Below are 23,758 nucleotides of genomic sequence, written 5' to 3' on the forward strand. Positions count from 1 at the left end.
TCCTACCTTTGACTCCCTTGTTGGAACATAATCCAGCATGAAAGGAGGATGTGCTATGTCCTGAGAGTCGTTGCCGAGGATGCTGTTAAAGCCCAGATCCACTAACAGAGCCCAGGCTATGGAGGCAGCACAGCCTATAGGCAAGGACTCCATGTCTTGTGGTTCTTGGCTGGAGAAAAATTTCGAAGCTAATAAGTCATAGTCTTATGATTATACTCACAGCATTGCTTACTGCCCTTTTCAAGATCCTATAGCCTTCAGCTTTCTCCGGTATTGTTTTGAGCTACCTCCATCTCTCAATGGCTACCAACCCCACAGTCCTCACTTCCTAACCAAATCCTCCTCCCTGTCCAGTCTTTAAAGCTTTCAAACTCCTTTTGTGGCTGGCCTGTCTCCAGTCCTCCTTACTCTGCCACAGCCCGGGAGAACACTAGTGTTCCCACCCTGGTTTGCCCTGCTCCTCTCAACCCTATTTCTGCCAGGACTCATACTGGACCAATTTCTCTAGCCTTTCCATCTCCATGCTCTAAATCATGATAGAGCACAGACAAAGCAAGAGAAAGGGAGAAACTATTGAAGCCTCTGCCAGCCTCTTGCCCACACCTCCACATGTGCACATATGTAGGGCTGGCAAAGTGGCTCAAGCGGTAAGAGCCCTTGCCAAGCAAGTGTGAGGCCCTGAGTTCAAACCCCACTACCACCAAAAATTTTAAAAAAGTAGCCTGATGTGTAGCTATTTATGTGCCCTTGCTTCCTTGCACATGTCCCCAAGGCACATAGCTCTAGAGAGTGGTGACATCTTACTATTGAGGAAATGGAAATAACAAGCAAGAAAAGACATGAGATAATGCAAAGGGAGGAGAATGAGGAAAGGTTAGAAACGTAAAAGAGGAAGAAATGGAAGGGAGGCTTGAGGTAAAAGGCTGTAATAGGGTTGGTAAAAATGAACAGATCCTAGAGGCTAGGGAAGTTCCATGGAAGTCAAGATTTTAAAGATTCTAATAGGTTAATACAACATTCTGATTGTAAAACAATTAATATATAGTTGGAGAAACATATGGACCAGGAACTGGTGGCCCTCAAAAGCCACTGGGCACATGTGAAATGAGAGAATGTGGCTTAGCAGCGTTTTGTCTGAAAGAGAATTAAGGATCATAGTTGACACAGAGCTCTGAATGAGTCACTGGGGCAAGGTGGCCTCCAGAGATGCTGATGCAGTATCGACCTCACTTTCAAAGGGCTCTAGACAGATAGGACCATGTCGCGGGAGGTCAGTTGTGCTGCGGAGAGGACTGGAGTCCAGGCTCCAAGAGGTCTGGTTGGAGGAGCTGGGCTTTCTGGAGAAGAGAAGACTCGGGGGGACATGATCTCTATTTCATATCTCTGAGAAGCTGTCACAGAGCAGAGGATGGGGGCAGGGTCTATGTTGCCACAGGGTGCAGAGCTGAACCCTTGGATAGATATTATTTTAATAAAAAAAAAAACCCACCTGATTTTCGTTCAACAGAAAGACAGATTTCCTGATAATTAGAGCTTTCCATAGTGGAACAGGCTGCCCATAAAAGAACGGGGTTTCTGTCACTAGAGATACACAAGTAAACGTGAGACAGTTGCTTGGCTCTCACACTCTAGAGGGGCTCCTTCCTTGGGGGAGGATGACTAGACGAAATGATTGTTTGGTTCCTTCCAACCCTAAAATTCTAGAATGCTGTGGTATGATGAGAACATAGAAAAAAGTAAAAGGAATATGGTAGGAGTACAAGGGTTGGCAGGTGACTCATCGTCATTGGGTGGGGGAGGTAATGCTGTGATAGGAGGGAATGAATACGGAGGAGAGAAACGATCTCACTAGGAGGGAGGGAGGGAGGGTGGAATAGAATACTAGGAGTGTTTAGATTTTTCACTTAGCTACTCCTTTCACATCAACCAAGGCTTGTATTCTAGCCATGCAAATTAGCAGAGTGCAGGAGTCCAGGACCAAAAAGAAAATCAGCTCAACCTAGAAGAAATGAGACTAGAAAGAAGTCCGAATGTTGCTAAAAGTGGCCAGGCTAACCTGCTATACTGATTCTGTGCCCCTCAGCCTAGTGACGCAGGCTGCCATCAGATAGCGTGTTGCCATGACAATGGTCAGTGTGGAAAGGCTGCTGAATTTTCTGCATTCTGAAAGATTTTCTTGAACCTGTCTCTAAGAGTGTCATTTGTTCTTGCATGTGAAAAATCTCGGCAAAACTGGCCATTTCTCAGTGAGTCTCTGCCCCACCCTATTCAAAACAAAGAGCAGGGTGGGGGGTACAGGGTGATATGGGGAGGTGAGGTGGCAATGAGGGAGCAGATGGACTCAACTCCACTCTATGTGATGGAGGTTGGCCAGCATGTCTAGTTGAATTTGCTCAGAATTGAGCTTAGTTTTCTTTCTCTTTCCCACTACATCCCTTACAGATACAAAAGATGTGATTTTAGGCTCTTGGGAATCAAACCCGAGAAGATGCATCTTATGGTAATGCATTCCATGCCTTGGGATAAGGGAAGGCACCGTCAAAATGAGACCTCACTTTGCCCCATCTTTTCTGCCCATTAGTCTCTCCAAGAGAGAAAAAAGGCAAAAGTGAAACCATGGAACATCAATTCAAGCTGTTCATTTTGTACAGAGGAAGGCTCTGTTTTGCCCCCACAGATTGCTACCCAGTTAGGGTGCCAATGACTTACCCTAAAGGTAGGTGTCATTGTTCATAAGGAAGTACGGGTCAGAGGAGTGCATGGCCAAGCCCGGCTCATGACAGCTACTATGACATCATCCTCGCCTCATCTTCACAGCTCAGAGTTGTTTGCCTTTCCTCTGGTTAACATACTCCAGAGGAATTGGCTCACAGTGAACCTTCCAGAGTTGGAACAGTGCTGATGTGATCAGTCCCCAGAGAGGACCAGCTCCGCAAGCCTGGCTAGCTCTGCATGGGGAAATGGGGGCAGAGGTTTGCTAGTCCGAGGTACTGATGACATTTGAATCAAGTGGAGGCTGGCTTGGGGGGCTCAGAGCTTCAGGTTACAGCCCTGACCCAGCCCTCTAGGGAAGGGGGAGGGTACGTTGTGCATTCGTGAGTAAGTGTTGGAGTTGTAGCTGGAGGTTTCAGCGCTTGCTCTGAGTTCCCAAAATTTGCCTGCAATAGAAAAGAAATGAAATGGGGGCAGGAGGAGAAGAGGAGGCCGTCTGAACGGGAGCTTCAGAGTCAGGCAGATGCCCCTAGTAAACCTACCCCACCCCATATTGCAAACCCCAATCTGAGGCACCAGAAATCTCATGTCTCCCTGGAAGTAGAAGGAAGGCAGCCCTGAGCAGCCCTTAACGTTCTGGTGCCCAATCCAGGCTTTTTAGAGCTTCCCATCCCTCCACTCTGCCACACCTCTGTCACCCACACCTTAACGGAATCTGGAGTGCCCAGCCCCATTCTGAGCTAAGTAGAGAAGGAAGAGGTGACAGAAGACAGAGCAGCCAGCTTACCTGGCTCCTGCTGCCTGAGTGTGCTGCGGCCACCAGCTCCTGTCTGTTCTTCACAGTTCCTGAGTTCCAAGCTGAAACCCTCTTTGCACATCTGCCCTAACATTCTCAGGAGAACCGCTGTGCAGGACGAAAGCAGCACTGCCTTGGGCAGCCTGAAATCTGGGGATGACATCTGGTAGGGCCTGGCTGGCAGGTGAGGCTTCAGATCTGGCCATGTTCAAGGCCAGGTGGAGCCCAGAGGTCAAAGCAGTGCTTCTGACTGGTGGGACTTTACGCCATGGCAACACAGCTTCCTCCCACACCTTCTCTTGCTGCCTGAGAAGCCATGAGGATGAGTTGAGAGGCAGGGTTGGTCCCAATGTCAGACTGACTATTTGTCTTAGGGCTTCTTGGAAGGACTTTAGGGCAGGACTGTGGTAGATGCCCTGAACCAATTTGCATAGCTTCAGGTGAGGATCTCTGTGACGTCCATGCCTTCTCCCTCCTTCCTGTCCCCTACCCTCTCTGTATCCCTCTCCTTCTGCCTGTGGTCCTTTCTGGGAGCCTACTACCAACCTGGCCTTCCCCATCAAGTAGGTTTCTCTCTTTGCTTCACTAAAGAGTATAAGAAATGGAAAAGTCAGGCCAGGCGTTGGTAGTTTTCACCTGTAATCCTAGCTACTTGTGAGGCTTAGATTAGGAGGATCACAGTTCAAGGCCAGCCTGGGCAAACAGTCCGTGAGACTCCATATCCAAAATAACCAGAGCAAAATGGACTGAAGGTGTGGCTCCAGATGTACAGTACCTACTTTGCAAGCATGAAAACTTGAGTTCAAACCCAGTTCCATGAAAGAAAAAAAGAGAGAAAGAAAGAAAGAAAAAGGAAGAAAAGGAGAGGTTAGTGGTTGTTGTTGTTAAACAGAGAAACAAGTTATTAATATGTCATGCTAAAAATTGCACAAATTCTGAAATAAAAATGGAGGCTGCTCCTCTAAAGTTATGATAAGTCAGTCAGCAGTTTTAACAAACCACAAAAACCAATGGCAGATTACTTATGAAGACTTGATATTTGGGCTGGGGACGTAGGCCAGCTCAATAATCCACCTATATTTTTTGAACCTCCCATATGTTCAGTGCTATGAGAAGTTGGAGCCATGGTCTCTGCTTCTGATGAAGTTGATAAATATGAATTAGGAGATAAAACTAGCCTCCTTGGTCAGCTCGGGACACAGCAAGGGCTGACGCTGTGCAGAAGCTGCCATTAAGGATGCTGGGAGGACTTGAGCAGAAGTGAATGAGGATATGATTGCAGCAAGGGAAACTCAGAAAGGTGGGGAGGAAACAGAGTGTAGCTTCCCTCAAATTTCAGGCTCAGTGGTCCGCACTCTGGTGGTGGGAGCCATTCTAGGTTCTGGAATTAGAACAGTGACATTTGGGATGGACCGTGATGGTCTAGTCCAAAGGTGGGCCTGCAAGGGCCTAGACTAGGACAGAGGGGGTGGGGTCAGAGGAATGGCCAAGAGCTGTTAGGAAGAGAGTATCGCCAGCACCCGGATGCAGGTGTCTATAGAGGATCGGAGAGAGAAGATGTAAAGATGATGCTGAGGTTATCAACTGGGAGGGGAAGTTGTTGCAGGAGGGGCATGCTTTTGCACAGCCATACTTGCTGTGCTGGGTTTCGGAATGTTGAATTGGAGGTGTGCTAATTCCGTAGAGTACATCTATGTGGAAAATTTTGTTGCAGCCAATTTTTTCTGAAGCAAATTTTTTTAAATAATTTGATGACACAAGAATGTGCTCATAGTAACAATGTTACAAGGAAAGGGTGTAGGAGGGTGACTATGGTGGAAATGGTGTGTACTCATGTATGACAATGGAAAAATGAGACCTGTTGAAACTGTGCCAGGAAGGGGGGAGGGAAGTAAGGGAGAATGATGGACAGGGCGGATTTAACAATGATAACAGTGTAAGAATTTTTGTAAATGTCACAGTGTACCCCCAGCACAACAGTAACATGATAATAAAAAAAGAAAATGCTCAAACTATCAAAAGTATCAAACAATGTTAATGAAAGAAAGGATGCAAATGGCTTGCTACTATATACTCTTGATTTTCCAAAGGTCTGTAATGTGTGTGGAAGTGAGCATGTGGATATGCCCGGAAAGACACTAGAAGGAAATACTGGCAGTACTTATTTCCAGTGATATTTGTTTTCTTGAGACAGGGTCTCGCTATGTAGCCCAGGCTAGCCTGTTAACTCCTGATCCTCCTGCCTCAACCTCCCAAGTGTAGGAATTACAGGTGTGCACCACCATGCCTGGCCATCTTCAGTGATATTTTACCAAGTAGTTTACTTTAACCAAAGTAGTGATCTACGTTTGGAATTTGGTGATTTTCATTTGTTCTTTTCCTTCTTATATGTTTTTAATTTTTCTACCATGAACACGTATTGTTTTTCTCATCAGAAAAAAAATAATACTTTTCTTAAAGAAAAAGGCAGTAATGCTTAGCTAAACCTTATGTCCCAAATCTTGGTTATGAATCTGGTCACTACACCTGGGGACAGCTGGAAAAGAATGGACTGTGGGGTATCTTAAATGCCTCAGGTGCTTTCTAGCTATGTCCAGGAGTTCTACGTGATTCCACTTATCTTGAAAAGTGATCATCTCTCTTGACTCACAATATAAATCCTCTTCTGTCTGGGGAAAGGGCAGAAAATCCAGATGCCTTCCTACAAGCATCTCACTTCCCAAAATTCCCCTTCACTCTAAGGCAACTGTCTCGGTCTCTCTGGGTTTTCTCTCATGCTGCACTGATCTGTGAATGTGCTCCTCCACAGTCATGATTACTGTTGCTGCATAATCTTAAAAGCAGGTAGAAGCCGGGCACCAGTGGCTCTTGCCTGTAAGCCTAGCTACTAAGGAAGCAGAGATCAGGAGGATCACAGTTCAAGGCCAGCCCCAGGCAAATAGTTCATGAAACCCTATCTCAAAAATACCCAACACAAAAATGGGCTGGTGGAGTGGCTCAAGTGGTAGAGCACCCGCCTAGCAAGTGTGAGGTTGAGTTCAAAACTCAGTACCACCAAAAAAAAGGAATAGAGTGATTCGTCTCACTTACTTGTTTTCAAAATTATTTTAGGTACAGGCCAGGTATAGTGGTTTATGCCTGTAATTCCAGCACTTGAGAGGCTGAGGCAGAAACTCACCTAGGCTACATAGTGAGACCCTATCTCAAAAACAAGATCCCAAAAATCATTTTAGTGAAATCAATTTCTTTGCCTTTCCATATAAGCTTTAGAATAGCTACAAAAAATTCTTGATGTGATTTAGATATGCGGTTAAATGGATATATCAATTTGGGGATAGTCGATATCTTTACTATGTTGAGTCTTCTAATCCAAAAACATGATATGTCTCTCCATCTACAGATTTTCTTTCATTTCCTTCTTCAATGTTTTGTAATTTTCAGTATACAGATCCTGAACAGGCTTTATACATTTTTCTTGTTATGAACTGGGAATGGAACCCGACAAGCACACTCTACCACTCAGCTATATTCCCAACCCTTTTAAAAAAAGTTTTGAGGCAGAGTCTCACTAAGCTGCTTGGGCTGACCTGGACCTTGTGATATTCCTGCCTCAGCCTCCCAAGTGCTGGGTTTATAGGCATGAGCCTCCATGCCTCTCTCAATATTTCTTTTTTTGTGATTGTGAATTGGGTTATATTTTTAATTTTTCATTTGAGTTTCCATGTGTTTGGTTTTTGGTTTGTTTGTTTCTTTGGTTGTTTTTTTGGTTTTTTTTTTTTTTTTAGCAGGACTGAAGATCAAACCCAGAGTCTTGTGCTTGCTAGGCAAGTGCTGTGCCACTTGAGCCATGCCTCCAGTCCTTTGGCTTTTTGTTTTGTTTTGTTTTTCAGATAGAGTTTCACTAACTTTTGCCCAGGCTGGCCTCAAACAGCAATCCTCCTGTCTCTGCCTCTGGAGTAACTGGAATTACAGGTATGTATCACCATGCCTGGCAAAGCTTTTTGGGAGACAGTACTGGGGTTTGAACTCTGGGGCTCACACTTGCTAAGCAAGTGCTCTACCATTTAAGCCATGACATCAGCCCTTTCATCATTAGTATATAGAAATACAATTGAAGCTCATTTATTAATTCTAGGTGTTTTCTTGATAGATTCCTTGGGATTTTTACATAGACTTTCATTCATATGCACACAGGGGCAGTTTTATTTCTTCCTTTCTGATCTGTATGTTTTTTATCTCCTTATTATACTGGCTGGTTCTTCCAGTACTATGTTGAAAAGAGTAGCAAACAATAGACATCCTTGACTTGTTCCAGAACTTAAAAGGAAAACATTCCATTTTTCACTATTAAGTATGATTTTGGCTGTAGGCATTTGTAAATTTTTTTTAAGATTTTCCCTATCAAGTTGAGTCAGTGCCCCCTCTTAGTTGTAGTTTTCTGAGAGTGTTTATCATGAATAGGTGTAGAATTTTGTTAAATGCTATTTCTGCATCAGTTGATACTAATAATGATATATTTGTGATTTTTCTTCTTTAGTCTTTTAATATGATTAGATAGATTAAATTGATTGACTTTCAAATACTAAATCAGCTTTGTATACCTGGTGTAAATTCTACTTGGTTAGGATCTTATATATTGCCGAATTGTATTTGCTACTAGTTGGTTAAGGATTTTGCATCTATCTCAGTCTGAGAGGTGTTAGTCTATAGTTGTTACTGTTGTTTTGTCATTTTGTTCTATCATCATTTGCTTGTGGGATCAGGGGAGTACTTGCCTTATAAAATAAATTTAAACGTATTCTATTCTATTTTCTGGAAAAGATAGTATTGAATCAGTTTTAATTTTCCTGTTGAGTAGAATTCTCCAGTGAAACCATCTGGGCCTGGAGATTTCCTTTTCAGGAGGTTTATAATTTCTGTATTGATACCATTGTGCTCAGAAAATACTCTCTGTGCCATTTCAGTTCTTTTTAATGTGTGGAGGTTTGTTTTTTGGTGCAGATTTGGCCTATCATGGTATCTGTTCTATTAGTGCTGTTTGGCATGCTGGGAACTATCAGTTAGATCCTGTTGGTTAATGGTGGGGTGAGTTCTTCCGTATCTTTGCTCGCTTTCTGTTTACTTATCTGGTTGCTGAGAGGGATGTTGCAGTCTGATTCTGATTGTGGATTCCTCTATTCCCTCACACAGCTCTCTCGGTTTTTGCTTCATGTATTTTGAAGCTCTGTTGTTTGATGAATTCACGTTTCAGATTGCTTTATTATTATGTAATGTCCTTCTCTGTGATCATTTTATTTTCTTCTGAAGTCTACTTTATGTGATAGCAATAGAGCTATATGATATACCTTATTCTATCCTTTCATTTTCAATCTATCTATATTTGAGTTTCTTGTAGACAGCATATGGTTAGGTCATTTTTAGCTCTTCTACCCATCCTTATTTTGTAGTTATTGTATTTGGATCACATACATTCGAGGTAATTTTGGTATGTTGAGGCTTGACCTGCCATTTTACTTTTGTTTTCTGTTTGTTGCTTCTGCTCCTTGTTTCTCAGTTTTCTTCTCTATCCTTTACTTGTACCTTGTGGGGGACTTGTGCCTTCGTGCAAATTCCATTTAAGTGTGGTGCTATATCTGTTTGTATTGTTTGTAATGATTGCTCTGGGTATATGTTATAAATGCATAACTTTTACAGCCTACTGAGGTCACCATTTTACCAGTGTGAGGGAATTCTAGAAACCTCATCTACCCTTAAGTCCCTATCTTCTCCCCCATTTATAATTCAATAGAACCTTGGCGTCCATGGGTATGTGGTTCCCAGGGGACCACAGTGAGGAGAAACTGCAGGTGCTCAGGGTGCAGAGTTCATCGCTGTACCAAGCATGCTTGATTCATTTTTCCCTTAACACTGCCCAACTTCCACCAAAGACATGCCACCTTTCAACAAATCTCAAATGCTCACTTGAGCACTTAGATTAAGCGCATTACATGCCCCTTTTGGCTTGGGAGGATTACTATAGCTTTTAGCTTGCTTTTTGGGCACCATTTGCTTTATGGGAGGCATAGTCTCACAAAATTAAGGGCAGGGAAACACTTAGCAGATCACACAATGATTTAAACACAACTGACAGTAATGTGGAACTGACTGCTTCTCTGCGTCAAACGAGCTACATAAAGCACGCATGAGGATTTAAAATTTTTGTTTTTGAAGTTCCTTTTAATTTATTTGACTGTGCTTGGTCAAAACAACCTGTAATAAATCTGCAATAAGTTGGGCTTACCATATACTTATGTATATAAGTATATACATATATATACTTATATACTCCCAGGTACAGTGACTCATGCTTGTAATCCCAGATACTTGGGAGGCAGAGATAGGAGGATCACTGTTTGAGGCCAGCCCAGGCAAAAAAGTTAGTGAGGTCCTATCTCAAAGAATAAGCTGATAGTGATAATAATAATTAATCCCAGCTACATGAGAAGTGTAGGTAGGAGGCCAGCCCAGGCAAAAAGCACGAGACCTTATCTAAAAATAGCAACAGCAAAAAGGGCTGGAGTTGTGGCTCAAGTGGTGGAGTGGTTGCCTCGCAAGTGCAAGACTCTGAGTTCAAACCTAGTACTATGCAATCCTATCTCAGATTTTGTATGTGCTTCAATAATGTTTGTGTTGATGATGGTGTTTGCAAGGTCCCTCAGAATAATAATCAAAGCATGTACCATAATTCAAAATAGGCACAGCAACAAAAATGTACATGTTGGATCATCACTCAAAGATAAATATTAAAATGCCGCTAAAATACTTTAAGTATAGGTTCTTCAAAGGAGGAACATCCTGGGGACAAAGAGAGGCGCCGCATTCCTGCTGGGCAAGAGTAGATATTCAGTCCACACGAGACCTCCATGGATGCCACCCTGGCCAGGAATGGGAGTGACAAAGATCTCACTATGTAACCCACAATCCTCCCAAGAGCTAGGATTACATGTGTGTGCCACCATGCCTGGCCTGGGAGTGGCACTTTTCTAGTGCTCCCCCATGTAACCTCTACTGACACAGCAGTCGGGGGATGCTCCTTGCCATCCAAGAGGGATAGAATGGCCTGGTTTTTCATGCTGCCTTCTCTGACACCACCCTGGTGGGATGGAGGGGAGCCTGGTTACTGGTAGGCTAATTTTCATTCAATAAAAATATATTTGGTGCTAATCTATGCCACGAACTATTCTAGACACTGGTGATACAGAATTAAGTAGGACAGATAAAAGCCTCGCCTGTCATAGAACTTGTGTTCTAGTGAAACAGACAGTAAGCAAATAAATAGATGTTTAGTGCTGATTACTGATAATTCAGGGGACACTATTTTAGATAGGATGATCAATGAAGGCCTCCCTGAGAAGTTGACATTTGGGAGTAGAGCTTAATGAAGTGAGTGAAGAGTTTTGTAAACATTAAGGTGAAGAACATTCTAGATGAAGGGATCAAAGACCCCACGGCAGGAATGGATTTAGTGTGTTTAATGTACATGTTTAAATACATATTAGAAAGAAATACAACTGTTGCATCAAAGTTTTGATTTCATAGACATTATTGCTTAAGATAAAGCAAAGTTTAAAAACTGACTGTACATAAGAAAGGTTTCCACATGTGGGATGTGAAGCTGCATATCTGCCCTGGAGGTAGATTTATGAGTCTCATTTAATTGGTGAGAGGACTGAGGCTTAGGGAAGTTAATTCCCTCGTACAGGGCCACACACACAGGGAAATGGGGGCGCTGGGGTTCCACATGAGAAGCTGAAGATGGTGCTGAAACTTAGAAAAAAAAATGATTTTCCTTCTGCCTGGTGAAGCTGCTGATTATTGCATAAAACAAACCAAGAATTTTGGACAGCGGTTGGAGGACTCTAATGTGTTTAAGCATTTTGTATGTTTGTTTGTCCAAAGTACATGTCTTAAAGCAATTGTGTTGCTCATTCCAGCTTTTATGCTAAAACGATCAAGGGGCAAAAGGAAGGTTGGCAATTATTAGAGAAAATAAGGTAAGCCACTCAGGGTTCTGGAATGTCTAACTGTTGACAACTTTCTTGGTCTACCCAGAGGCCCTTTAGCCAACTGAGATTCAGGTGTTTTCTTGAGCACAGCAGCCAAATCCAGCAGTGCTGGATTTGATGCCAGAGTAAGCAAGCTAAGCTTCCCGGCCCAGCCAGCCAGGGGCAGCTGCTGCAGGATTCTCACACCAACTTCCAGAGGAAGCTCACAGATATCCCAGCCCACGGACACCTCTGCTGTACCTGCACGGGGACATTCCCACACCATGGTCAAGCCACCAAGGAGCTCGCAGTCTTTTGAGAAAGGGAAGTATCTTTACAGGCTCCTGGTTTACCCACATCCTTCTGCCTCTTTGCAGCTCCAAGCATATTTTGGAGGGAGATTTCATAAAGATTTCTAAATTGAGTTAGACTTTCAAGTCTATTGTGACATGCAAATTAGTCCTGCTTGCCCGTTGGCAGCTATGCAGCAGAAGTGCCTAGAGATGGGCCATAAAATGAAAACATCAAAGTGATTAAATGTGCCCGAAGAGCATAATTGAGTGCATGAATAAGAGAAAATAAAACAAATTGATTTTCTCCAGTGCCAGAAAAACAGAATAATTGAGAACAAAATAATAGACTTTGAAGTAATCAAAGTGAGGAATGCACCACAGTGACACAGAAACAGCCAGTTGTGGGAGAGATTTATTGTGTTTCTGTTATCATTTTTACAACTTTAATTTCATTAGCTAATAAATACAAATCAATTGAAAAATCAGTCAGCCAGAGCCGACGTAGTCCCAAGCCAAGTGTTTTATTCACATCTGTAAAGCAGGCTGAGGCAGTGATCCTTAATCTACTTTCATAGGCACACATTTCCCCTGTGAGCTGGAAAACAAGTTCTGGGAGGCCTCTGCTTTGGAGGTGATGACTGTCTGTTCTGCCAGTCACTTGCCACATATCAGTTTACAGATTCAATTGTCAAAAGGGTCGCTTTTATACCCCGCCAAGATCTCCAACACACAGAATTGCCTGAGCACAAGCATCTCGGTTGATGAAGATGGTATTTGCAAAGCACTGACTGGCACCTGTGCTCTTACTCTAGGTCCTTCTGGTTTCACTTGGTGGTAGCAATGGTGGTGGCAGCTATGACAGCAACATCAGGAGCACCTGCCCCGCTCCTGGTACTTCCAAGCATCTGTGGCTCACTGCCTCCATTGTTCCCCCCAAAACAGAGACACATATGCACACATACACACACACATACACACACACACACACACACACACAAAACAACACTGAAATATAATCCAAAACTGGGAGAGCCAAGCAAGAGTATGCCACCCCTTTGGCTTCCAGCCTGACAACCATAAGACTGGAGAAGGCCAGGGTAGAAGAGCCAGGTCTGGGAGACTTCTCGTGTCTACCCTGTCAATAGAGCCCTGGAGACACCAAGCCATGCTGGGACCAGGTGCTGGAAGATCACAGAGCAAACATGAGACTGCTACACAACTATTTTTATGGCTCCTCCAAGAAAAGAATCCCTCCACCCCACTCCTCAGCTGTTCCCACTGGGCTCAGTGGCCCTTCCCTTCGAGATCCACAGTGATGGCTGATGGAACCTGAGTTGTGGCCTTTCCTTCCACAGGCTTTGAGCTACTCTGGCAGCTGTTGAGACTTCCAGATGTTCATGACACACCCTACCTTTAGGGTTCCACAGTTAGCAATCATGCCTTTGGCTCCAGTAAAGGTCTTGGGGACCATTGAGACTCTAAAGCAGAGTGTGCAGAAGGAGTTGGCAGTGCTGAGACTGGCACTCCTTGCTGGCTCAGTCGGGATGGCATGGCTAAGAGACTGCCTGCCAGATCAGTTGTCCTGGAGAATTTCTTTTCCAGGAAGCACCTAGGTACTGAAGGGAATCTCTCTGATGTTCTGGTGGCATCCAAGGCCTAATTGCAATGTGCCTTGAGGTGAATAGGGCATTTGGCATGTTTGTGCAAGAGAGTGAGAGTTTGTCTCAAGTTCAAGTCAAAAATCCCAGCTTCCATTTCCCACTGGTGTTTGGGTGGAGTGAAACAGCTTTGGAAACTCTAAAGCATTATACAGCTGTAAGACCGTATCATTCTTCCTACCACTGCTATTCCCATTATCCTACATTTCCCAGTCCAGCGTTTTTGTCTCAAAAAGAAATGTGGAGAAGGCACATCAACCAAAGAACCTGGGAGCTGTGCCTCCAGAACACCAGGGAGGCGTCACCCAGCCCAGCAGATCGACAACTGCGAGGCCTCACTCCACAAGCTGCCTGGCAGGCACACAGCCCACTCCTGTGATGTCACCTCTACAGTTACTTGTGCCCATCCCTCCACATGGAGCCAGCAGATTTAGGCACAGGAGGGGAGAAAAAATGAATCATAGGCTATTTTAGAAATTGCTTCAATTCTGTTTGAGCCTGCAGTAGTGCCTTACAAGCTGAGACCAGAGCACCCTAACCATCAGGTAATACCCTTTAAGTGCTGATATTCTGTAAATGCCAGAAGCCTGATGGGATTAATCCTCAACCCCAGGTTCTAATTCAGGTCAGAGGCAGACAAGTGGTAATTGGTGATTCTACGTAATTGTCATTGAAAGGCTTTCTGATGACAGAACAGATCAACATTCCAAGCCAAGCAATGCAGTTGACAATTAAGAGCTAAAAATTAAATCAGCCATCCACCTGAGCACATGCCCAGGGCTACATAGACATGCTTCAAACTTCCATGACTCTCAAGAGGAAAGAAAGACCCTCAAACCTGGCCATGGTGTGGCAGCAACTGAAAAGCTTGCTGTAGTCTTAAATCACATGTGATCCCCTCCCTCCTCTCCCTAAAATCCCAGCATCCTCGTCCCTCTCCCTGACCTTCATGCTGACCTGGCCACAACCACAAAATCTTTGTGGTTGTCTTTATACCTACTACTGCTCTATCCCTGTTGCCTGAAATATCCCCCCCCTCCCGCCTTTGCCCTTCAAGATGCCACCTGCTCTGTGAAACCTTTTGTGCCCTCAGCACTCTGTACATATAGGTATTTTATTACCCTGTTGCTTTGGACAATGATGTGTTTGTCTCCACATGCGTCTTCTGCATTGCACTGAGAACCATGCCTGTTCTCTTCTGGGACCCCAGACACCAATGCGATGTAGATACCAATAAAGGCTTATGCAATGGATGGACAGAGCCTTGGACCAGACTGGGCTGAGGGAGCAGGATGGGGCAAGGGTACAGGATTCTTAGACACTAGAGACTGGTGGCTGCAGAGCAGCCTAGGCGATACTGCCCAAGAGCCAGCGCTGTAGTGATTCTTCTTAAAATGTGCTTCATGTGCCTCTGTAGGAGAGGCAATCTGAAGTGACACAAAGACATTTTAAATTTTAATAGTCATATTTGTTTTCATGTATGTTTAAAAATATAATAAGCACATCAGGTCTGTTCTTTTACTTTTTTGTTGTTGTTGCCTCTTAGAATAGATGGGGCCAAAATAGATATTAAAGTTTTAAAAGTGAGTGGATAAGTAGGAAAACATTAGGTGAAAGTTAATAAAGATGTTAAGCAGATAAGGACTGCTCTTATGACAGTAGTTTTGGAAACACTTTCATCAGTCCTGAATTCACTTTCCTGTTCCTTCATGGAGCCACTCAGCCTCCATGGGTCTGGGATCATGTTGGCATTCCTCCAAACTGCTACAATGCTGTCAATCTTCAGAATCCTTTGCCACCTATCCTGGTAGCACTGATTCTCCATTCGTTGTCATGTGTTTTCTCACCTCAGCCACATTTATAAGGTCCTTAAGAGCAATGACCAAACTTTCAGCCTGTGTGGACTGAATGAAAAAGTGCTTGATCAATTGCCCTATACATACAGGTATTTTATTACCCTGTTGCTGTGGATGATGATGTGTTTGTCTTCATATATGTTTGTTCATTCAGCATATAGGTTTTGAGCACCTACTATATGCCAGGCAGAACCCTGTTGAGGGTTCTGACAACAGAGTAATGAACAAGACAGACAAGGGCCCTGCCCTCATAGACCTCATGTGGGGAGACAGACTGCATACAAATAAACAAACACAAGATGTTTTCAGTGTGCTAAGTGCATTGTGAATCTAAAACAGGACCATGTAGCAGAAAAAGAGTGACTAAATGATGGTTACTTAGCTTGGGTGGTCCTAAGGCCTCTCAGAGATGCCTCAAGGTGACAGAGGTGATAAGATGGGTCAGAAGTGAAAAAATGCAAGGACAGAGCATTCTGAAGAGAAGGGACAGTAAGTGCAAAGAAGGAAGGAAGCCCTAAGTGGGAAAAATGATTCACGTGTTCAAAGTGCGCTAAAGAAACCTGTGTGGCTAGAACCAAATGAGCAAAGAACGGCCGGTAGGAGACAGAAGACAAGGGACCAGACTCTCCAGATGAGTTGCTTAGATTTGATTCTAGGCGTGATTGGAGGCTGTTGAAGGTTTTGAGCATGGACGTGATGTGGTGTGCCCTGAGAATTAACAAATGTGGCTGCTGTATAGAACTGGCTGTAGAGGATGAGAAAGAAGCAAGAAGGCCAGTGTGGAGGATACGGGACTCAACCATGCTAGGGTAAGCATCATTCAGAGCAGTAATGGCAGTGAGGTAGGGAGGGATGTTGGTGGATATGGACTAGATTTTGAAGGGAGGACCCACAGGGCTGGATCATGGATTGAGGAGGATGGTGGTAAGCAAAGGAAGAAGTAAGGATGACCCCTAGTCAGTATCATGAAGTAAGAAGCAAAAGCAGGCTGTGCCATATCTGCTGTCCAGTATAACCACCACTAGCCCCAGGTGGCTATTTAAATCTAATTAATTAAATGTAATTTAAAGTTCAGTTCCTCACGATGCGGGGAAAAACTAGTACAACCACTGTGGAAAAAAATTTGGAGGCTTCTTAAAAATCTAAACATTGATCTACCATTTGATCCAGCAATACCACTCTTGGGGATATACCCAAAAGACTGTGACACAGGTTACTCCAGAGGCACCTGCACACCCATGTTTATTGCAGCACTATTCACAATAGCCAAGTTATGGAAACAGCCAAGATGCCCCACCACTGACGAATGGATTAAGAAAATGTGGTATCTATACACAATGGAATTTTATGCAGCCATGAAGAAGAACGAAATGTTATCATTCGCTGGTAAATGGATGGAATTGGAGAACATCATTCTGAGTGAGGTTAGCCTGGCCCAAAAGACCAAAAATCGTATGTTCTCCCTCATATGTGGACATTAGATCAAGGGCAAACACAACAAGGGGATTGGACTTTGATCACATGATAAAGTGAGAGCACACAAGGGAGGTATGAGGATAAGTAAGACACCCAAAAAACTAGATAGCATTTGTTGCCCTCAACGCAGAGAAACTAAAGCAGATACCTTAAAATCACCTGAGGCCAATAGGAGAAGGGGACCAGGAACTGGAGAAAAGGTTAGTTCGAGAAGAATTAATTTACAAGGTAACACACATGCACAGGAAATTAATGTGAGTCAACTCCCTGTATAGCTATCCTTATCTCAACCAGCAAAAACCCTTGTTCCTTCCTATTACTGCTTATACTCTCTCTTCAACAAAATTAGAGATAAGGGCAAAATAGTTTCTGCCAGGTATCGAGGGGGTGGGGGGAGAGGGAGGGGACAGGGAAAGTAAGGCAGGGGGCGGGGAAAGGGGGGGAAATGACCCAAACATTGTATGCGCATATGAAATAAATAAATAAATAAATAATAAAATTCAGTTCCTCACTTGCACTAGCCATGCTTCAAGTGCTCATAGCCACATGTGACTGCTGACTACCAAATCAGGCAGCAGATGTAAAACACCTCCATCACCCAGAAAGTTCTACTGGACAACACTGCTTTACATTAAAAAGACTAAATGTTAAGAAAATAAAAAGACAAGTTCACAGACTGGAGAAATATTCGCAAAACTCACATCCAGTACAGGATTTGTATATCCACCATACACAAAGAACTAGTAACACTCAACAATAAGAAAACAAACAACCCAACTTAAAAATGGGAGACGATTTGAACCAACAGCTCACCAAAGAAGATATAAGGTAGCAAGAAAGTACAAGGACAGATGCCGGACGTGTGCCACTAAGAAACTGCAAACTGAAACAACGGAAGTCCACTACATACCTATTAGAATGGCCGAAATCCAAGACGCTGACACCAAGTGCTGAAGATGACATGGAGCAACAGGAACTCACTCACTACTTGCGGGAATGCAAAATGGCACAGCCACTTGGAAAGACAGTTCAGTAGTTTGTGCCAAAGCTACACAGTCTCACCATACAATCCAGCAATTGCTCTCCTTGGTATTTACCCAAATAAATTTAAAAACTTACGTGCACGCAAAAACCTGCATGTGAATGTTTATGGCAGCCTTAATCATAATTGCCAAAACTTGGAAACCATTAAGATGACCTCAGTAGGCGACTGGATGAACTGTGCTGCATCCTGACAATCATTCAACACTAAGAAGAGATGAGCTCTCCAGTCACAAAAACACATGGAGAAAACTGGAATGCATATTGCCAAGTAAAAGAAGCCAGTCTGAAAAGGCTGCATACTGTGAGGTTCCAAGCATAGGACATTGTGGGAAAGGCAAAAGCAAAGACAGTAGAAAGATGAGTGATTGCTAGGCTTCAGGGGAAGGAAAGGTGGGGTGAATCAGTGGCGACTCGGGGACTTTTAGAGTAATGAAACCACTCTCTATGATATGGCAACGGGAGATATGTGACATTCCACACTTCAAAATTCATGCAACTGTACATCACTAAGAGTGAGCCCTAATGTGGGCTCTACTGAATGCTGATTTTTCAATATTCATTCATCAACCGTAACAAGTATACCATACTAATACAAGATGTTAACAGTAGGGGAAAGGGAATATATAGTATTGTCTGTACTTCCCGCTCGGTTTTTCTGTGAACTCAAAACTGCTCTAAAAATAGTCTATTAATTATAAAGAAAGACTAAAGAGGGTGTTCGCTGCACCTAGCACACAGTAGACACCCCATAAATTTTTTTTTAATAAATGGATAAGCCAATGGCCAATCAATGAACTCAGGGGGACTCCGGCCCCCTGAGGTTTACTTCAGTATCCCTTCTTACACATCAGAAGTAGGGTGACAGTCTAATTTAATTGTTCAAACCAGAACATTTGAGAATGAAATGGAGTGCCCCGGATATAAGTCAAGACCATGCCGGAGATAACCAGAAATATAAACAGGGAGTCCTTGAGTCATATCTTGACTCCAAAATTGTCTTGTTTGACTACTTAAAATTTCAGTCCTTGCCCACATCTAACACTGTGGAAAGTCTGCATAAAAATGGGTGTTTCCAACTTCTCTTGGAATATGGAAAGATCTGGTCACACTGGGCCCACACGGCTGCCCAGTAGTGGACGGCTGGAGTTGAGCAGCAGTGCGCACCCCCAGTGCCTCACCCCCAAGCCCCCTCCCCACCTTGTGCATCTTCAAGTGCGTATCTCCATTTACCCTCCCACTTACACCGGTTTGGGTTTGTTTGCTTTTGTAGTAGAGTTGAGCAAAAAGGAAACTATTTCTTCTACTCATCGTGATTCAAAGTAGGAAAATGGAAAAGGTGTTGGGAGGGCACCATGTGTCTGACCCTAGTCCTCTTTACTCACATCCAGTATACACTCAGACCCTCTAGGAGTTGGGCTTCGTCCCCTCTGATCTGAACTGGGCTCCCCAAGCCCCATCAGAGTTGGCCTTTAGAATTTTCTCAGGCTGCCACCAGCTGCTGGAGAAGCTGGCCGTCAGGGGGAACAATGGGCATTATTTAAGCTTGCATTTATATTGTTACCCAAACTCAATGTTGCTCCTCATCAACTGTTGGTGGAAATTATCCCTGTTGTTTTTCTTAATTGCCTCCAAATGTAACTGGAGAGTAAGTCAGGGCAACGGAGAATATAGCACCCACCTTCCTCTGTGATCCTGTGTTGTCAAAAAGCTGTGACGCGGAGTTTTGTCCACTCATGCATTCCCTCATTCCCCAAGCGCAGGCTATGCTTACAGCTGGAGGGACCCTGGCTTCAGCAGCAGGGTCCCCTGCGGGTTGTCCTCAGCAGAGGCAACAACACAAGCAAAGGCAAGAGACGGGGACACGTGGGTGGGGCTTGTCTAAGCTAAGGAGTTGGACTTCGTTCTCAGGCAGGCAGAAGCTGCTGAAGTCGTCTGGAGCGGGAGAGGGGTGTGACCACAGCCAGCAGTTGTCAGGGGACTCCTCCAGAAACAGGAGCACCCGTAAGGGGCAGTGAGCTGAGTAATAAATGAAGTGACTAAGGTGGAGATAGTGGAACAGAAAGGAGGGGACAGATTTCAAAGGCAGCGTGAAGTTAGGCTTGGTAACTTAAAAGGTGGGGAGAGGCATGAACCGAGGAGCTGAAGGATCAAAGATGGTCCAGAGATTTTAAGTTTAGGGGCTTCGAACACCAAAAATAAGATCCAAAAACCAAAATTGCTAAATTGGACCTCATCAAAATTAACTTTTGCTTTGCAAAAGACTCCTGTTAGTAGAATGAAGAGATAACTTATGTACTGAGATAAAATATTTACAAACCATATATCCAACAACAGATTTGTATCTAAAGCATAAACAGCTCTAAAATCAACAGTAAAAAATTTCAATTTAAAAATGGGCTAAAGACAGAAGAGGATACAGACAGTGAGTAAGCACATACAAAGATGCTCAACATCGGGCTGGAGGAATGGCTCAAGTGGCAGAGCACTTGCTTAACAAGCTTAAGGCCCTGAGTTCAAATCCCAGTAGTGCGAAAAAAGAAAAGAAAAAAAGATGTCCAACATCATTAGCCATTAGGAGAGAGCGGATTTCGATCACAATGGGACATCACTGTACCCCTACCAGAATAGGCAAAACAAAAACAGCATCAAATGTTGTCAAGGATGTTGAGAAATGAGATTCCCCCATACACTGCTGGTGGGAATATAAATGGCCCAACGACTCTGGAAAACACTTTGGAAGTTACTTATAAAACTCATCTTGCAGCCCAGCAATTGCACCCCTGGGCATTCATACCCCAAAACGAAGAGTCCATAGTCGCTTCGTTCATAATAGCCTTCAAATAGCTCAAATGACCTTCAGTGGGCAAATGGTTAAACAGACTTGCTGCATCCACACCATGGAGTACTATTCAGCAATAAAAAGCAATGTGCTTCATATACACTGCAAGATGGATGGATCTTTATTTTTAACTTTTTTTTTTTTGCAAGACTGGTATTTAGAATTCTGGGTTTCCCCCTTGCTATACCTCCAGCCCTTTTCGCTCTGGTTATCACTTTTTGCCCAGGCCAGCCTGGGATAACAGGAGCGTGCCACCATGCCTAGCTTTAAAGCTTTTTTATTAGTGTATATTAATTGCATAAAATCATGTGTCTCACTGTGCCATTTTATACATGCATATAATGGACTTTGATCATATTTACCTCTAGTACCCTCTCTTGTTCCCCCTTCCCCAGCTCCCTTCCTCTCTGACTGGATCTTAAGGGCAGTGTGCTGAGCGAAAAATGCCAACCACAGAAGTTTATCTACTATATGATTTTCTATATATAACATTCTGAAAATGACAAAATGTTAGAGGTGGAAGACAGATTAATGGTTGTCTGTCAGGGCTTAGGAAAGGTGAGGGAGGAGGAATGCAAGGAACTATAGAGGGCTAGCAGGAGGGAGAGCCTTATGGTGATGGAGTAGTTGTGTATCTTGATTGTGGTGGAGGTCACACAAATCTACACTTGTAATAAAGTTGCATGGAGCCACACACTTACACACATGAGTGCATAGAAAACTACTGAAATCTGAATAAGAGCTGTGAACTATATCAATGTCAATTTCTTGGTTTCAATACTAAGCAATAATTATGTTAATATTTGGGCACTCTACTGAAGGCCACCTGGGACCTCTGGGTACTTTATTTTTTTTTGCAATTGCCTGTGAATTTATAATGATTTAAAAATTAATAGTTAAGTACAACAAAAGGAACGGATTATTGATACATGCAAAATTTTGCATGAACCTCAAAGACAATTTGCTGAGTGAAAGAAGCCAGTCCTTAAAAAGTTGTATGCTGTTTGGTTCCATTCATGTGACATTCTCAAAAAAGACACCACTATGAGGATGGTTGCCAGGTGTTAGGATGGGGACAAGAGGGAGGGAATGGGTAAGGATGTGACTGCAAAAGGATAGCACAAGGGGACTTGGGAGGTTATAGAAATGTTCTGAGTCACAAATATATACATGTGTTTAAAAATCACACGTATGTATGACTCCAAAAAATGTCAGTTTTACTGTAGATCAGCCTAAGAATTAAATTTGCAAGGCTAGAGGTGAGCTGAGTGCTAGAATGCTTTAGAAGGCTTGCCTAGCATGCATGAGGCCCTGGGTTTGCTACTTGATCCCCTACACCATAAATAAATAAATAAATAAATAAATAAATAAATATTTTTAATGAAAGTGGAGGACTGAAGATGTAGCTCAGTGGTAGAGTGCTTGCCTAATATGTACAAGGCCATGCATTTAATCCCCAGCCCTAAAAATACTGGCTTGTTTCTGATAAGTTTCTTCTTTCCTTCTTTCTTCCACTCAGCCATTTACTGAGCACCTCCTATCTATGAGGCACTGTGCTAGATTTTGGAGATAACTGAAAGCAGGACAGCCCAGGTTCCTGCCCTCGGAACAATTTTCCTGTTTCAGAGAAGTAGGCAGTAGGGTTTGGAGGTCAGTGTTTTATTTGGGGAACTGGGGCAAGGAGAAGTCTGACCAGTGACAAACTTTTCATTCCTAGAGCCCAGTCCTGTAGGATTGCAAATTGTCACTTTACCAAAAAGACTCTTAGACCTAAGGGCAGGGGAAGGCCCCTATGCTATACTCTCAAAAGAAACTGCCATCAGGGTTGTGCCCTGCTAAGGTGGAAAGAAAGTTGGGGCTGCAGGCAGATTTGATGCAGTTAACTGTGAACTGTGAAAAGCATTACTTGAATGTGCATGCACGTGGGGGGGTGCTTAAAACAACCATTTGTTTAGCTTATAACTCCACAGATTTGTGACAGAGCTGGGCTCAGCTGGGTGGTTCTTCTGGTCTGGGCTGGACCCACTCAACCTCTGCAGTCACCTGGCTGTCAAAAGCTCACTGCTTGTCTGGTGGTTGTGGAGAATAGGGAGATCTGGTTCCTTTGTTTCTCGTCATCCTTGTGAAGTCACAAGGTCCCAAGAGCAATAAGAGAATGGACCCCCAAATGCAAGCACTTTATTTTCTTCTACACAGCTTTATTGATGTATATAATTCATATGCTTTACCTGAATTTGAATTTTGTTTTCTCTCCTGTTTGCAGGGAATCTGAAGCATGTGGTCTAGTTGACCAAAAGAGATCGGGTTTCCAGAGCTGAGACGCTGTGCCTGTAATGAAGACAGTGTGTTTATGCGAGCAGTTTGTGGAATTTGTGACTGCAGGGGAAATTTGGAAGAAATTACTTCCTGAAAATTTCCAAGGGGCATGGAGTGGCAGCTGGCCTCCTGGGATGAGGAGGCAGGCACCCCAGAGTTCTCAACTAGGCTTAGGGGAAGAGGGGATATCCAACATTTAAAGTTTATTTTTTAAAAACACACAAATGCAGTTTTTAATCTTTGAAAATTATTTTTAAGCAAGCCAGGGAGGGGGTATTTTTATTTTCTTAAAGGAGACAGATCAGAAGCTGGAAGAGAGTGTGGAGCTCTGGTCACCAGTTTGTAGGGTGGGAATGGGCAGCAGATAGGCAGGGTTTGGGCCTCAGGACTATCCAGGTGGTACCTGGGGGAAGAGGGACCGATCAGCAGACTGGGAGGTATGGAGGAGTCTAGTGATATTGTTTTAGGATTATGAATCTATGTTGTTTTTAATAAAAATCTTTGAAAACCTACCTCAGTCCCATTGTCCTCACTGTGAACAGCCACTGACAGCACACACAGTTTGGAACTTTCCCTCTGGCCAAAGTATCAAACATAACCCTGCTGTTTCCACACTTGGCTCTGGTGAGCCTGGGAGGTTCACCCTGAGTGTTGGGCCCTCCTGGAAAACTAGTGTGTCCCAAGTCCAAGTCCTGAGGACAGAAGGCAAGCTCTGTTATGTGTTTCCCATGGGGCAGAAGGTAC

General features: G+C 43.6%; 1 protein-coding gene across 4 annotated transcripts in view; it reads left to right on the forward strand.

Moving 5' to 3' along the window:
* Positions 1–23,526, forward strand: part of Hdac8 (histone deacetylase 8) — a 205,237-nt gene extending 181,711 nt beyond the window's left edge. For 2 of the 4 annotated variants that reach the window (XM_074063632.1, XM_074063634.1), the window contains one exon: positions 22,962–23,526. In XM_074063632.1, the coding sequence (XP_073919733.1) occupies positions 22,962–22,984 (23 nt within the window). In that variant the 3' untranslated portion in view covers positions 22,985–23,526. Of the gene's footprint in view, positions 1–7,398; positions 7,579–22,961 lie in introns of those variants that run through there. The other 2 variants (XM_074063630.1, XM_074063631.1) reach the window with 2 other exon arrangements.
* The last annotated feature ends 232 nt before the right edge of the window (positions 23,527–23,758 follow it).

This window comes from Castor canadensis, chromosome X, assembly GCF_047511655.1.
Source record: "Castor canadensis chromosome X, mCasCan1.hap1v2, whole genome shotgun sequence".
Taxonomy (NCBI): Eukaryota; Metazoa; Chordata; class Mammalia; order Rodentia; family Castoridae; genus Castor; species Castor canadensis.